At 32.4% G+C, this 19,607-nt stretch overlaps 1 protein-coding gene across 1 annotated transcript in view; it reads right to left on the reverse strand.

The window, feature by feature from the left end:
- Positions 1–2,712: 2,712 nt before the first annotated feature.
- The window catches only part of LOC119610627 (CYFIP-related Rac1 interactor B-like), a 54,399-nt gene continuing 37,504 nt past the window's right edge, over positions 2,713–19,607 (reverse strand). The window contains exon 3 of the mRNA XM_037965923.1: positions 2,713–3,002. Coding sequence (XP_037821851.1) covers positions 2,733–3,002 — 270 coding nt within the window. The 3' untranslated portion in view covers positions 2,713–2,732. The remainder of the gene's footprint in view (positions 3,003–19,607) is intronic.

Genomic DNA, 19,607 nt, shown 5'->3' on the forward strand with positions numbered 1-19,607 from the left:
GCATGATGGGTTTGAATAAACATAAAAAATTAAAAAAAAAAATAAAAATAATGTTAAAATGCAACCACGCGATACTGCCCACCACCAATATTATTAAAATAAAAGCAGCAACAAACAACAACAACAAAAACCTTATAACGCTTATAAAACACGCAAGAAATATCAACCAAAAAATATCGTAAAAACAAAGATACGTCAAAAAAAAACCTACACAAAAATCAATGAGTTAATTGCAGTAGCTGTTCGAGTTGTTACAATTACAGGGTTTGAGCTTAAAGGGAGTTATTTTTAGGCAGTAACAAAAAGTGGGTGCAAATTTTAAGTGTCAGACGACGAAAGTGATGGATGGATGTTGAAATTATCATTAAACAAAGTTAATTTTACACATACATAAGTATAGCAATACGACTTCGGTTATAGACTAAGTTACAAATTGAGTTTCGGAATTTGGAAACTTTTTAAGAATTTTAATCATAATTCAATAGAATATAGTCGAGACAAGACTTTAGTCGAAACTACAGACGAGCCTAAAATCAAGAAATGACTATATACCAGATTTATAAGAAATTATAGACAAGAATATCGTCAAGACAGTACATAAGACTAACCGAGACTATAGGATAGTTTCGACTAAATTGAAGACTAATGTCTAGGCTATAAAACATACTATAGACTATACTATAGACGAGACTGTAGAAAAGACAATATACGAGACCATACTTCTGAAACCATACTACTACCATACTACTTCTGACCATACTACTGAAAATAAAGGCTATAGATCATACTATTGTCGAGAGTATAGTCCAGACTATATTCGAGAGAATATTCCAGACTATAGTTGAGACTATAGACCAGACAATAGACAAGACAAGATAGTCGAGACAATAGACAAGACTATAGTCGTGGCAACAGACAAGACAATAGCTGAAACTATAGACTATAGTCAAGATTACTAATCAGACTATAATCGAAAGCAAATACTAAATAGATCATACTACAATCGAGAGTATAGTCTAGACTATATTCGAGATTATAGTTGAGAGTATAGAAGAGACTATAGACGATAGTATAGACAATAGTATAGTCGAGAGTATAGGCGATAGTATATACGTTAGTATAGTCGAGAGTACAGACGAGAGTATAGACGATACTATAGACGAGAGTATAGACGATACTATAGACGATAATATAGTCGAGAGTAGAGACGAGACTATAGTCGAGAGTATAGACGAGACTATAGTCGAGAGTATAGACGAAACTATAGTCTAGAATATAGACGAAACTATAATCGAGAGTATAGACGAGACTATAGTCGAGAGTATAGACGAGACTATAGTCGAGAGTTTAGACGAGACTATAGTCGAGAGAATAGACCAGACTATAGTTGAGAGTATAGACGAGACTATAGTCGAGAGTATAGACGAGACTATAGTCGAGAGAATGGACGAGACTATAGTCGAGAATATAGACGAGACTATAGTCGATAGTATAGTCGAGAGTATATACGAGACTAGACTATAGACCGGAAAAATGTCAAGGCTATAGACCAGAATACAGTCAAGATTACTAATCAGACTATAATCGAAAGCGAATACTATATAGATCATACTATACTATAGTCGAGAGTGTAGTCCAGATTATATTCGAGATTATAGTTGTCGAGAGTATAGACGAAAGTATAGTCGAGAGTATAGACGAGATAATAGTCGAGACTATAGTCGAGAGTATAGACGAGATAATAGTCGAGACTATAGTCGAGAGTATAGACGAGACTATAGTCGAGAGTATAGACGAGACTATAGTCGAGAGTATAGTCGAGATTATAGTCGAGACTATAGTCGGCAATATAGTCGAGAATATTGACCATACTATAGACCGGACTGTAGATAAGGTTATAGACTGTAGACAAGGTTATAGATCAAACTGTAGACAAGGTTATAGATCAAACTATAGTCAAGACTGCAGACAAGGCTAGATATCAAACTATAGTCGAAAGCAAAGACTGTAGTCAAGAATGTAGACCAGACTATATTCGTAACTATAGACGATACTATAAGCAGGACTGTCTGACAATTGGTTACAGTAGAGGCTATAGACCAGACTATAAACCAGATTATGTCGAGACTATAGACCAGACTGTAGTCAAAACTATAGGCCAGAAGATAGTAGATTTTTATACAGACTATAAACATGATCATAGACGATACTATAAATTGTCTGGCAATTGTTAAGACTATAGTCGAAACCAAAGACCATACCAAAAAATATTACATTTATAAACCAGACCATAATCGTGACTATAGACGAAACTGTAGACCAGATATTAGTCTGACTATTGAGTAGACTATAGTCGAGACTGTAAACCAGATCCATAAAATGGTCTATAGGCCGGACGAAAATCAAGGCGATACGTTTTTTTTTTTTTTTTGTAAAAATCTTAAATATTTATTTTTTTTGTAAAAAAACTCACCTTATGTTCATCGAATTTTAAAACAAATTCTAAAATCTCAGACTATAGTCGAAACCAAAGACCATACCAAAAAATATTCTATTTATAGAACAGACCATAATCGTGACTATAGACGAAACTGTAGACCAGATATTAGTCTGACTATTGAGTAGACTATAGTCGAGACTGTAAACCAGATCCATGGTCCAGACTATAGCCCAGACGAAAGTCAAGGCGATAAGTTTTTTTTTGTAAAAATCTTAAATATTAAATTTTTTTGTCAAAAACTCACCTTATGTTCATCGAATTTTAAAACAAATTCTAAAATCTCGGCCAACTGTTTAACCAGAGCCTGTTGTGTTTCTAAATGTTGTGTAGGATTTAATTTACCGCCCACCAACTGACCCAGCAGTTTTGGTACAATTTTCTCTAATTCCAGTGAATGTTCATAACAACGTTTTAATTTTATAACTAAAGGCAGGACGGCAGACCAGGCTTTTTCCTGTAGCGAGGGATCTGCAATGGCTTCGCGAATTTCTTTACCAGCACCCTGTAATTAAAGGAAGGAAAAAAGTACAATTTAATAAAAAGAGTTTAATTACAAAAAATATGTATACAGAGAAAAGCAATTTGATTTCATATATTTATGCTATAAAAAGGTATGTAACAGTTATTATTGCCCCACCAGCCGGTCGGCTGGTTTTATAAATTGTGGCATTAACTTGTGTTAAACTGTTACAGAAACTTTTTTGGCTGAAAGGGGGAAAAAATGTAATGTTTTTGAACTCATGCAAAGAATCAAACGGTGTTTTCCAAAAATATTATAACTATAAAAGAAATAAACAATAAAGGTACGAGTGATTTTAATAAATACCACCATCATAAATTTCATATGCATGAGCTCATATATGGACATTCAGTCAGGTTTTAGCTTCAATTGCAATACCATGCAACTGGTTAAAAAAAAAAAAAAACAGAAAAGAATAACGTGTGCAAGTTGCATGTCTATATGAGTGCCTACATAAAACATGTCTATATGTACGAGTACTAGAACAGTTGGCTAAAATTCAACAAAAAACAAAAAAAAATAAAAAAAGGCAATAAAAAACTGTTAACTCCAACTTACACATATTGGCCAACATGTAACAACTACCACATAATCTTACTACTCTTACCCACAAACTACAATAAAAGGCCATTGACCATTAGAACCAAATGAAAGAATAAATTAATGAATGTCCATGCAAGTGAAGTGCATGGACGCAAGTAACATTTGTTGTTGATTTGTTATGGTGATTGTAAAAAAAAAAAATTAAATTAAGTATAAAAACCATAGATTTTTTTCTATTATAAAAATTGCTGTTATTTATACACACACATAATAATAATAAAAATAACTAAAAGTTGTTGCAATAATTGTAAAACATTTTGGTGAACAACTAAAAATACAGCTAACATAATTAATGTTTTTTACGCCTAATTTTTTATTACCCTACAGCATGAGTAGTAAGTATATTAGGGGCTTTTGTTATAAATAATTTTTTCTTACTTTTTAGACATAACATTTTTGCATTACAAAACCTCACTAAAGATCAGATTGAACCTGAATATTCATATTTCAAGCATAACATTTGGACATTTTATACTTAATCTATTCTACAAAAGAGATACCGGGATCTGTACTCAAAACATTAGTAGGCTTTTAAGCATTCATCCCTGAAGTAGGCTACAATCAATTCGTCACCGCCAAATAACCTGTTTATTTATTATATTTTTAGCAAATGGCATGAAGAAAACTGCCTTTAAAAGGTGTTAAGATAAAATATTATTAAATAAAAATATGGAGGTTGGTTATCTGCAGATGCATTTAACAGTTAAAGCTGTGGCAACTGAATTTTTTTGGCGTTCACATACTCCATCAAGTAAGTAAATTGATTAAAATTAATAATTTGCAATAATTCATGAAAAAACTTTAAAAAATTTATTTTTGCAATCAAGACTAATGATCAGAAGAGACTATAAATAAGACTATATTTAAGACTGTTGATCAGACTATAGCAAAGGCTATACTTAAGATAAGAGGCCATAAACAAGACTGTTGTCAATATTATAGACTACATACCACATTATAGTGCAGGCTATAATAGTCGAGATTATAGACCAAACAATAGTCCAGATTATAGACTAAGCTGAGAGTATAGACTAGACTTAAGTCGAGACTATAGACCAAACAATAGTTAGTCAAAAGTATAGAAGAGCCGAGACTATAGAACTGACTATAGTCAAGACTATAGACCAGAATATAGTCCAGACTATAGACAAAACTAGAGATCAGACTATAGACTAGGCTAGACTATAGACTACACTAAGACTAGACTATAGACTAGGCTAGACTATAGACTACACTAAGACTAGACTATAGACTAGACTATAGACTAGACTACAGACTAGACTACAGACTAGACTATAGACTAGACTATAGACCAGACTATAGACTAGACTATAGACTAGACTATAGACTACACTATAGACTACACTATAGAATAGACTAGACTATAGAATAGACTATAGACTACACTACAGACTACACTACAGACTACACTATAGACTACACTATAGACTACACTGTAGACTAGACTATAGACGAGACTATAGACTAGACTATAGACGAGACTATAGACTAGACTATAGACGAGGCTATAGACTAGACTATAGACGATACTATAGACTAGACTATAGACAAGACTATAGACTAGACTATAGACGAGACTATAGACTAGACTATAGACGAGACTATAGACGAGACTATAGACTAGACTAGACTATAGACGATACTATAGACTAGACTACAGACTAGACTATAGACTAGACTATAGACTAGACTATAGACCAGGCTATAGACTAGACTATAGACTAGACTATAGACTAGACTATAGACTACACTATAGACTACACTATAGACTACACTATAGACTACACTATAGACTACACTATAGAATAGACTAGAGACTACACTATAGACTACACTATAGACTACACTATAGAATAGACTAGACTATATACTAGACTATAGACTAGACTATGGACTAGACTATAGACTACACTACAGACTACACTATAGACTAGACTGTAGACTAGACTATAGACTAGACTATAGTCGAGACTATAGACTAGACTATAGACGAGACTATAGACTAGACTATAGACGAGACTATAGACTAGACTATAGACGATACTATAGACTAGACTATAGACGAGACTATAGACTAGACTATAGACGAGACTATAGACGATACTATAGACTAGACTACAGACTAGACTACAGACTAGACTACAGACTAGACTATAGACTAGACTATAGACTGGACTATAGACTAGACTATAGACTAGACTATAGACTACACTATAGACTACACTATAGACTACACTATAGACTGCACTATAGACTACACTATAGACTACACTATAGACTACACTATAGACTACACTATAGACTACACTATAGACTACACTATAGACTAGACTATAGAATAGACTAGACTATAGACTAGACTATAGACTACACTATAGACTACACTACAGACTACACTACAGACTACACTACAGACTACATTATACACTACAGACTACATATAGACTATACTATAGACTCCACTATAGACTAGACTATAGACGAGACTATAGACGAGACTATAGACGAGACTATAGACGAGACTATAGACGAGACTATAGACGAGACTATAGACGAGACTATAGACTAGACTATAGACTACACTATAGACTAGACTATAGATTAGACTATAGACTAGACTATAGGCTAGACTATAGGCTAGACTATTGACTAGACAATAGACAAACTGTCGACAAAATTATGGACGAGACTAGGGACCAGTTTATAGATGAGATTTTGGACTAAACTATAGTCGAGACCATAGACGAGGCTATAGACGAGAATTTAGACAAGAATATAGAAGAGTTTATGAACCAGTCAATGTACGGGATTTTAGACCAGACTTACTATAGATCAAACTATAACCACGACTAGACCAAACTGTAGACAAGAATATAGACGAGACTAGGGACCGAGTCTACAGACTATTGTCGAGTGTTGATTGAACTTTAGGCAAACCTGAAGTCCAGACTATAGTATAGACCAGATTATTGGCAAAATTATAGTCATGACTACAGACCAGACTATAGTGAAGAATATAGACCAAACTATAGTCGAGGCTATAACTTAGAGTATAGCCAAGACTATAGATCAGATTGACCAGACTATAGGCAAGACTAAAGACCGGAATATAGTCTAGAATAAATAATAGTCAAGTTTACGGACCAGTCGAATTTATCATCGATTATCTATAGATAAGATTGCCGAGGCCACAGACAAGAGTTATAATTTGACTATAGAGCAGTCTAAATATAATTGATACATTCGTCAATACTAGACCAAACTGTTGTCGAAACTATAGGCCAGAGTATAACATATTTTTCAGTCCATATTATAGTTGATTATATACCCAAAACTGTTGTTTGAGACTATATTTTATTACCCATATATTTTCAAACTTTTCCAATCACTTTATTTTATTGTAGTTCATTCCTTTTATTTTGCATTTTAAATTTACATTTTAATTAAATTCTCATATTCTCAACAATACAACAACATTTTTTCAACAAATTATTACAAAACTTTGTCAATCATTTACAGCTACGTTTTCATATACATATTGTAACAATGTGTACAATTTTTATCAACAAGTTCATTCTTACAGTTTCAAGCCTTTTAGTAATTACAACAAGAATTAAAAGAACTTTTTTTTTCGAAATGTATGACCTTGTTCTAAAACTTATACCAGCTATATAGTACATGAGTGTGTATGTGAGACTAAAGTTCAAAGATATTAACTTTGACGAAATGTTTAAGGAGAAATCCTTGAGACAGGTTATAAACCCTCAGGGTAGTAAGTAACAATACTCTAGTTTGCAAATAGCAAAAGAGTATAAATACAACCAAAGGAGTAGAAAAGTAAAACATATGGATGCATAAATTATTCAAAAACAAAATCACCTGTCTGATGGGGAAAAACTTTGTAAATAATGTCGAAAAAGAAAAATAAAAACACATCTTGGAAAGAAAAACATTGTTGTAGAGTAAAAATAAATAAAATAAAAAAGCAAACTCTACCACTTGTTTATGCTGGTTAGGTTATTGTGTGCTGTTTTGTGTTGGTGACACTATCAGGATACTTGTATTCTGAAGCAGCGGCTGGAGCAGCATCAGCATCCGTTAGGACATAAACAAAAACTGTAGGACCACACATGTGTGTGTACGTGTCTTGTTTTATTTTTATTATATTCACTCTATACAATTCACTTGATACTGTAAACAGCATAATGGTGCATTACAGGACTTCTATGGTGGCAGAGTCTTGGTGTCATTGTGTTTATTGTCTCGTTATTTGTTTTTTATTATTTTTTGTTTGGATTACAAACACCATAAAATTGTTTAATTTACAACAAATATTATGCATCATTGCATTTGCTACATGATGCACAATATAAATTTCATATAAGCAGAGTTGTAAAATATTTACACAATTCTTCATGCCACATATGTTACACAAAAAGAAAAAAAATTACTCAAATTGAAAATAGCACAACTAATTTAACGAATGAATAATTGAAAATCAAATTAAACGTTTAATCGCTAAAAATAATATAAAAATAAATTGTAATTGAATTTATTGGGGAGAAACAAATCATTAGAAATTCAATGATTCATCAGAAATCTAGATTACTGCGGCGACAATAAGCAAGACCATAGACCATAATATAGTCGCTACAATAGACCAGACTATAGTTGAGACTAAAGACCAGGCTATAGAAGAGACTGTAGATGAAATTATAGTCGAGACAGTAGACGAGACTAAATATCAGACCAAAATCGCAAATTTAGACCAAACTATAAGTGACAGGAGACTATATAGTCAGTAATATAGATCAAACTACAGAGCTTAAGACTATAGACATAAAACATATCAGACTATAGTCGAGACAATAGGTCAGACTAGTCTACAGACCGGACTATAGTCGATACTATGGACCAGACCATAGTTCAGTCTGCACACGAGTCTAAAGACCAGTTAAGACTATAGATCAGACTACAGTCGAGACTATAGACCAGACTATAGTCGAGACTATAGATCAGACCAGTCTTTACCGATACTGTAGACGAGACTAGAGACCAGACCATAGTCAAAACTTTAGACCAAACTATAAACGACAGGAGACTATATTTGATGATATAGAGCTTAAGACTATATATCAGACTATAGTCGATATTATAGACCAGACCATAGTCGAAACTTTAGACCAAACTATAAACGACTGTAGACTATATTTGATGATATAGAGCTTAAGACTATAGATCAGACTATAGCTAAGACTATAGTCGATATTATAGATCAGAATATAGTGGAGACTATAAATCAGACTATAGTCGAGACTATAGATCAGACTATAGTCGATACTATAGATCAGACTATAGGCGATACTATAGATCAGACTATAGTCGATACTATAGATCTGTCGATAGTCGAGACTATAGACCAGACTATAGTCGATGGTATAGACCAAACTAGAGCTTAAGACTATAGAAAATACTACAGCTAAGACTATAGATCAGACTATAGTCCAGATTATAGTCTAGTCTTTAGACCGGACTATAGTCGATAGACTATAGACCAGACCATAGTTCAGACTGTACACGAGTCTAAAGACCAGTTAAGACTATAGATCAGTCTACAGTCGAGACTATAGGGCAGACTATAGTCGATATTTTAGACCAGACAATTGTCGAGACTATAGATCAACCGATAGGCGAGACTTTTTACCTGACTGTAGTCGAGACTGTAGATGAGACTAAAGGCCAGTCTATAACCGAGACTTTAGTCGAAACTGTAGACCAAACTATAGTTGAGACTATTAAAGAAACTTTAGATCAAGCTACAGTCAAATTTATAGACCACACTAGAGTTGAAACTATTGACTAGACGGGCTAGAGTATAGCCTCTGGTATAGACTAACTACAGGCTATAGTTTCTACTATAGACCTTACCAGATTATGTTCGAGATTAGATATTTCTTGTGTGCCAAAGATTGTTCCTAACCGCCTGCACAGGATAGAATGTGTTTATTAGTTTTAGTTTTAAAATGCTTCTATGCATCTAACAACAGGACAAAGGAGATGGGTGGAGATGGAAAGTTTAAAACCACAACTGAATGCACATGATTAAATGCAACGTTTTTTTTTTTTTGTTCTAAGACGTTTACTTTATTTTTCCCTTTTATTTACATTTTCCTTGATGTTGTGGCATTTAAAAAGGTGTTAATTATTTCAGATTTCTAAGAGGTTGCTACTTGCAAGTGTTGCAAATGTTTTAACTAATGGTGTGATTTATCTTGTATGTTTTGTTTTTTTTTTCTTGTAAAGTTTATTGAACTTTTAAGTAGTCTTCATAAAAGGCTTTAAAATGTCTAATAGAAAGAAAACAAGAATCAAGTAAGTACTTACATTGTAATACATGCGATGAAAATAATATTATTAATCACTGATAGTTCATTGAAAGTTATAGTTTTTTTAATGAATTAATGTTTTATACCGTTAAACAAGAAAATATTTATATAAGTGATTTCATATTTATATTTTTCATTTATTTTCTTTTTGTTCATTAACTAGAAATTAAGTTATTTTTATTTTATGGTTTAAAAACCACCGTGATCTCTTAATAAGACTTGATTGTGGCTTTTTTGCTAAAGAAAATTATTATAACAATATAATTAATTTTAACCTTCAAATGTTTTACTCAGAACAAAAAGATGGATTACTAAAGAGTGTCATGCAAGACATAATTACAAAGTGACAAAAACACCCAGTTATTAAAAATTATCCATCCTTTTTTAAATGAATGGGAAAAAATTAAGAAATTATTACAGAAATAACTAAACACGCAAGTTAAACAATGTCTAAATACATATATGAAAGGAAATACAAATTTTGAAGAGAAGCGCCTCATTAGAATAAAGTACATAATTAGCTAATCACACAAATATGTTAATTTTACTAATTCTTTAAATTATGGCAAAAAAAAAGACAGTAGAAGAACAGATTATATTCGAGACAATAGATCCATAATATAGTGTAAACCAAAGATCAGACTACAGTCGAAAATATTGCGGAGATTATGGACCAAATTTCTATAGACAAGACTATAAAGGGAAGTATACACCAGACTGAAGACCTTACTATAGACCAGACAATAGTCGAGACTAAAGGCCAGACTATAGAACAGACTACAGATCAGACCCGAATACAGTCGAGACTTTAATCGATGCTATAGATTCGACTATAGTCGACTTTATCATCACTTTAGGCCAAGATACAGTACTGACTATCCATATTATAATCGAGACTATAGATCAGTTCACAGTCGAGACTATAATCGACACTTTGCCACCACTATAAACCAATCTATAATATCGACTTTGATCCAGATTAAAAACTTTTTTAGTTTAGCTATAGTCCAGACTAAAGTCCAGGCTTTAGTACGGACTATAGTACAGACTATATACCAGACTAAAGTCCAGGCTTTAGTACGGACTATAGTACAGACTATAGTACAGAATATAGTACAGACTATAGTACAGGCTATAGTACAGACTACAGTACAGACTATAGGACAGACTATAGTAAAAAAGTACAGACTATAGGACAGACTATGGTACAAAAGTACATACTATAGTCCAGACTATAGTACAGACTATAGTACAGACAATAGTACAGACTATAGTACAGACTTTAGCCCAGAATATAGTCCAGACTATAGTACAGACTATAGTACAGACTATAGTCCATACTATAGTCAAGACTATAGGACATACTATGGTACAAAAGTACAGACTATAGTACAGACTATAGTCCAGACTATAGTACAGACTATAGTCCAGACTATAGTACAGACTATAGTCCAGACTATAGTACAGACTATAGTCCAGACTATAGTACAGACTATAGTCCAGACTATAGTACAGACTATAGTCCAGACCATAGTACAAACTATAGTACGGACAATAGTCCAGACTATAGTACAAACTATAGTCCAGACTATAGTCCAGACTATAGTACAGACCATAGTCCAGACTATAGTACAGACTATAGTCCAGACTATAGAACAGACTATAGTCCAAACTATAGTACAGACTATAGTCTAGACTATAGTACAGACTATAGTACAGACTATAGTCCAGACTATAGTACAGACTATAGTCCAGACTATAGAACAGACTATAGCCCAGACTATAGTACAGACTATAGTGCAGACTATAGTCCAGACTATAGTGCAGACTATAGTCCAGACTATAGTACAGACTATAGTCCAGACCATAATACAAACTATAGTACAGACTATAGTCCAGACTATAGTACAGACTATAGTCCAGACTATAGTACAGACTATAGTCCAGACTATAGTACAGACTATAGTCCAGACCATAGAACAGACAATAGTCCAAACTATAGTACATACTATAGAACAGACTATAGTCCAAACTATAGTACAGACTATAGTCCAGACTATAGAACAGACTATAGTCCAGACTATAGAACAGACTATAGTCCAAACTATAGTACAGACTATAGTCCAGACTATAGTACAGACTATAGTACAGACTATAGTCCAGACTATAATACAGACTATAGTCCAGACTATAGAACAGACTATAGTCCAAACTATAGTACAGACTATAGTCCAGACTATAGTCCAAACTATAGTCCAGACTATAGTCCAGACTATAGTACAGACTATAGTACAGACTATAGTACAGACTATAGTCCAGACTATAGTACAGACTATAGTCCAGACTATAGTAAAGACTATAGTCCAGACTATAGTACAGACTATAGTCCAGACTATAGTACAGACTATAGTCAAATTGAAAATAGCACAACTAATTTAACGAATGAATAATTGAAAATCAAATTAAACGTTTAATCGCTAAAAATAATATAAAAATAAATTGTAATTGAATTTATTGGGGAGAAACAAATCATTAGAAATTCAATGATTCATCAGAAATCTAGATTACTGCGGCGACAATAAGCAAGACCATAGACCATTATATAGTCGATACAATAGACCAGACTATAGTTGAGACTAAAGACCAGGCTATAGAAGAGACTGTAGATGAAATTATAGTCGAGACAGTAGACGAGACTAAATACCAGACCAAAATCGCAAATTTAGACCAAACTATAAGTGACAGGAGACTATATATAGTCGATTGGACTATCTCATAGACGAAACTATAGTCAGTACTATAGATCATATTATATTCGAGACTGTAGACTAAAATATTAGCCGAGGCTATAGACAGTATGATGGTATAAACCAAACTATAGAGCTTAAGACTATAGACATAAAACATATCAGACTATAGTCGAGACAATAGGTCAGACTAGTCTACATACCGGACTATAGTCGATACTATAGACCAGACCATAGTTCAGTCTGCACACGAGTCTAAAGACCAGTTAAGACAGTCGAGACCATAGACCAGACTATAGTTGAGTCCAGACTATAGGACAGACTATGATACAAAAGTACAGACTATAGTATAGACTATAGTACAGACTATAGTACAGACTATAGTCCAGACTATAGTACAGACTATAGTGCAGACTATAGTCCAGACTATAGTACAGACTATAGTACAGACTATAGTACAGACAATAGTCCAGACTATAGACTATAGTACAGACTATAGTCCAGACTATAGTACAGACTATAGTCCAGACTATAGTACAGACTATAGTCCAGACTATAGTACAGACTATAGTCCAGACTATAGTACAGACTATAGTCCAGACTATAGTACAGACTATAGTCCAGACTATAGTACAGACTATAGTCCAGACTATAGTACAGACTATAGTCCAGACTATAGTACAGACTATAGTCCAGACTATAGTACAGACTATAGTCCAGACTATAGTACAGACTATAGTCCAGACTATAGTACAGACTATAGTCCAGACTATAGTACAGACTATAGTCCAGACTATAGTACAGACTATAGTCCAGACTATAGTACAGACTATAGTCCAGACTATAGTACAGACTATAGTCCAGACTATAGTACAGACTATAGTCCAGACTATAGTACAGACTATAGTCCAGACTATAGTACAGACTATAGTCCAGACTATAGTACAGACTATAGTCCAGACTATAGTACAGACTATAGTCCAGACTATAGTACAGACTATAGTCCAGACTATAGTACAGACTATAGTCCAGACTATAGTACAGACTATATAGTCCAGACTATAGTACAGACTATAGTCCAGACTATAGTACAGACTATAGTCCAGACTATAGTACAGACTATAGTCCAGACTATAGTACAGACTATAGTCCAGACTATAGTACAGACTATAGTCCAGACTATAGTACAGACTATAGTCCAGACTATAGTACTGACTATAGTACAGACTATAGTACAGACTATAGTCCAGGCTATAGTACAGACTATAGTCCAGGCTATAGTACAGACTATAGTCCAGGCTATAGTACAGACTATAGTCCAGGCTATAGTACAGACTATAGTCCAGACCATAGTACAAACTATAGTACAGACAATAATCCAGATTATAGACCAGTCTATAAGCCAGACAATAGGTCAGACTATAGGTCAGATTGACACAATAGATGAGATTATAGACTAGACTATAGTCAATACTATAAACCAGAATATAGTCTATACAATAGTTTGGACTAAAGAAAAGACTCTAAATAAGTCTAAACTAATATCGATAGCATTATATAAGTTTGTAAATCGTAGCTAAACCTATAGGTTGAAAATTTCTTAAAATATAATATTCAAAACTATATTGAATACTTAAAAAAAACGAAACATGATATGCCCATCTAAATAAACATTATTTACTTATCAATTATTAATTCTACTACTGACCTGGTTTGTGCTAACAACACTTAAGAATTAAAAACAAAACTACAACAATAAAAAAATTGTTATAGACAATTTATTGCATTTCCGTTAAGAAAATAAATTACGACATTTAGAAATGCAAGGGGGGAATATATGAGGGAGCAAAACAATATGTTATTTGCATAAATACACTGAAAAAAAAAACTACAAACAAATATTTGCCTGTGTTGGATTATGTGATTTTATAACATGCTTAACTATTACAAGTCACGTTTTTGTTTTAATAATTTTTTGTATTCCTTCACTCTTCTAAACCAATTCGCTATTTCGAAAGATGAATAAACTTTAGTAACTGTATGAACAATAATCAAAAGTTAAGAAATGAACATATAAACAAAATGATTGAATGAATGAATGCATAATAATGTCATCATTTATATATACATACAAGCAATTCACAGATTTGTGGCAATATTGTCATAAGTCAAAAAACTAGATTTAAGTAAAAAATTTATTTTAAAGGACACAATAGGGAATTTCACTACTTATACATATTAAATTATTTTAGAAAGTGGTTATGAGGGTTATGCAATTTGCGACTCGAATAATTTTAAATTTCAGAATTTTATGCTATGACTTTTAAGTTTGCAAATGGACGATTGCACAACTTTCCAGTTTGATTCAATGATGACGTTCCTTTTTCCAAAATAATAAGCATTTAACAAAATGAAATGTCAAGACAAGAAATTAAAATAACAAATTATTGGAAGAAATCTATGAATGAATAGTAAAGGGTTAAATTATAGCAAATACTACTTATATAGACTATTTAGAACATACGCCAGATATATAGTCGAGACTAGAGACTGGACTATAGGTAAGAGACTATAGACTAGAATATAGTCGAGACTATAGACCAGAATATTGTCTAGACTATAGACCAGACTTTAGTCGAGACTATAGACCAGACTATAGTCGAGATTACAGACCAGACTATTGTCGAGACTATAGACCAAACTATAGTTGGCACTATAGACTAGGCTGTAGTCGATAATGTAATCCATATCAGAACATAGTCTAAATTACATTCGAGAGTACAGACTATAGTCGTCGGGTTTACAGTGGAGATTATAATAGCAGACTATAAACAAGACTATTATTTATACTATAGGCAAGACTATAAACTAGACTATAGTCGAGACTATTTACAAGCCTATAGCATATACTATAGACTAGACTGTAGATGAGATTACAGAACAGACTATAGTCTAGATTACAATCGAGAATATAGACCAGAATTATAGTCGTGCCTGTAAACAAATCTATAGTGGAGGTTATAGATCATACTATAGCCGAGATAATAGACCAAACTATAATATAGATTACAATCAAGTTTATAAACATATTTACAGCTTGGACTGATGATAAATCTATAGTCGATTGTAGATCAATCTACAGTCGAAACTATGTATGTATTCGACTATAAACCAGACGATATATTAGACTGTAGTCGAGACTAGATTAAAATCCAGCCTATAAAGCAGATTATAGCTTTAAAATCCTAAAAAAAACTGCTATTTTTTTAAACAATTCTATATGCATACAATAAACTATTAACACTACATAAGGTTTTTCTTAGAACAAAACGGAAGGGTGTTAAAATCAAAACAATAAAAATAATTATATGCAGTTGGTGCGTGGAGAGGAACGTTTTCGAAAAACTCACTTATTATTGTCATTCTTTTGTTTTGTGTTAATACAAAAATTTTTGAATAATAAAACAATGCATTATTTATAGTTCATTTACAGACATTTTGACGCCTCATATAATTCATATAAACGACTTTTAAAGAAAAGGTTAAAAAAACCCTAACCTTCAACAAGGTTTTTTATAAAAAAATTTGTCTGTGCTTTGTAAAATGAAATAAAAACAATTGTTCAGTGTAATATATAAGTTCTTATAAGCTTTAGTAATTTTAACAGAGAGAGTTACTATACACATTTCAAAAAATAAAATTCTTAGAAATAGTAATATAAATCCATAGATTTCGTATATGTCTGGTAATTATTGGAAATTTCGCAAAAATTCCAACGTTAAAGAACTACTAAGTTTGTATAAACAACTTAATATGATTAATTTAATAATTTTATTACATTAATAATACAAAATTAATGACGTCATATGACATGTTATAATATTAAACAGTCGTCCCTTTTATAACGTTACGAATGTATTCGTTAAGGGGATATTAAAAATACGAAATTGTGATCGTTTTCTGATATCTATGGTAAATTGATTTATAGTGAAGAGTATAGACTATTCTATAATCTAAAGTCCAGACTATAGACTGATCTATAGTCCAGACTATAGACTGATCTATAGTCCAGACTATAGACTGATTTATAGTCCAGACCATAGACTAATCTATAGTCCAGACTATAGACTGATCTATAGTCCAGACTATAGACTGATCTATAGTCCAGACTATAGACTGATCTATAGTCCAGACTATAGACTGATCTATAGTCCAGACTATAGACTAATCTATAAACCAGACTATAGACAGATCTATAGTCCAGACTATAGGCTTTTCTACAGTCCAAACTATAGACTAATCTAAAATCTATACTACAGACTAATCTATAGCACAGTCTATAGATTAATAAATAGTCTGCTCTATAGTCCAGAGTATAGACTGATTTATAGTCCAGACTATAGACTGATCTAAAGTCCAGACTATAGACTGATCTATAGTCCAGACTATAGACTGATCTATAGTCCAGACTATAGACTGCTCTATAGTTCAGACTATAGACAGATCTATAGACCAGACTATAGTCAGATCCATAGTCCAGACTACAGACTGATCTATAGTCCAGACTATAGACTGATCTATAGTCCAGACTATAGACTGATTCATAATCCAGACTATATACTGATCTATAGTCTAGACTACAGACTGATCCATAATCCAGACTATAGACTGATTTTTAGTCCAGACTATATACTGATCTATAGTCCAGACTATTGAATGATTTTTAATCCAGACTATATACTGATCTATAGTCCAGGCTATATACTGATCTATAGTCCAGACTATACACTGATCTATAGTCCAGACTATAGACAGATCTATACTCCAGACTATAGACAGATCTATAGTCCAGACTATAGACAGATCTATAGTCCAGACTATAGACAGATCTATAGTCCAGACTATAGACAGATCTATAGTCCAGACTATAGACAGATCTATAGTCCAGACTATAGACAGATCTATAGTCCAGACTATAGACAGATCTATAGTCCAGACTATAGACAGATCTATAGTCCAGTATAGACTGATCTATAGTCCAGACTATAGACTGATCTAAAGTCCAGACTATAGACTGATTTATAGTCCAGAGTATAGACTGATCTATAGTCCAGACTATAGACTGATCTATAGTCCAGACTATAGACTGATCTATAGTCCAGACTATAGACTGATCTATAGTCCAGACTATAGAATGGTCCAAACTGATCTGTCGTTTGCTTCATTTCCTCCCACATTATTAAAGAGTCTACTGTATATCTAATGAAATCTCAAATTATCTCTAAGAGAGCAAGATAATGAATGAGAGAACACTCGTTTAACAACAACAAAATTAATATTTTATAAATGTATGAATCATTAAACCAATGAGAAAATGTATTTCGCTAATATTGAGCAATTTTGTAAACAATTTTTTTTAAGGGGCAGCAATTTAAACAACTAAATCCAACATTAGCAAATTTATATTGTTTAATAACAATTAAAGCTTGTGTTTTTATATTTCTTAAACAAATATTACTGTGTGTTGTTTAATTTTTCTGCAATGACAATAAAAAGCTTTTACTAAATACCGTTTAGACATATGTTTTGTTTGCAAATAAAAAATATATCAGATTGTATTCATTTATTGATGATAAGATTTCCAGAGAAATATAGGAAATTTTGTGTGTGTGTCTATGCTTGTATCAGGGGTATTGGTTTTAATGTGTATTTAAATACTTATACAGACATAAGTACAAAAAATCGATTATAATGCCTGGTAGATACATTTTATTTTCTTTTTTCCTTTTTTTCACATAAATTTAGATTAAATTACCCAGAAAATGGGAAATACAAATTGTAATCACATGCAGTGGAAAATTGTCACGTTTGTGTTTAACACCTTTTTGAAGATTTTGGCATGAGACTGTGAAAAAAGTCTGCAATTAATGACAAATCATGCATGACTTTTAAGAAAACACTCACATATGTCAAAATAATAAAGTTGTGAAATATGGTTTGTATATTTATTTATAGATTGGAAATAATTTACTACATTAATTAAATGAATTATTAACAATTTGCCTTTAAATATTTAGCATGTAATTTATATGTACTTCTTTGTGACGCAGTAAAACTTAAATGTTTAAAATATTAAAAAAAAAAACTATTATTTTGTGGTTAATATTAAGTTTTATTGAAAATATATTTCTTATATTTCAAAGTAACCACAGATTAGACAAAACGATTATAGAATTACTTGTTTCTAAACAAATCGGCTGGTATTTTATATAAATTGCTTTTATATATCCGTTGCAACGTTAGAGAAAAAACCCCAATACATATACAAACCACAAATAAGAATTACATATCTTATCATCATTGATTACACAACTCAAAAGATACACATTTTCTTAAATTATTATAGTATCGACTATATATTAGTCTATAATCTCGACTATATGTATATCAGTCTGGATCAGTCTACAGTTGGGACTAATGATCAGTTTAAAATATAAAATATAGCTTCGTTTACAGTCTTAACTTTCGTTCGCTCTATAGTCTTTACAATAGATCAGTCAGGATCAATATGGACTATAGATGAGTCTATACTCCGGAGTATTTGTCAATTTTTAGTCTGGCCTATAGATCAGCCTATAGTCTGGCCTATAGATCAGCCTATAGTCTGGCCTATAGATCAGCCTACAGTCTGGCCTTTAGATCAGCCTATAGTCTGGACTATAGATCAGCCTATAGTCTGGACTATAGATCAGTCTATAGTCTGGACTATAGATCATTCTATAGTCTGGACTATAGATCATTCTATAGTCTGGACTATAGATCATTCTATA

Source organism: Lucilia sericata, unplaced genomic scaffold, assembly GCF_015586225.1.
Source record: "Lucilia sericata isolate MDLA Ls3-8-SP2 unplaced genomic scaffold, ASM1558622v1 Contig001253F_arrow, whole genome shotgun sequence".
In the NCBI taxonomy this organism is placed as follows: Eukaryota; Metazoa; Arthropoda; class Insecta; order Diptera; family Calliphoridae; genus Lucilia; species Lucilia sericata.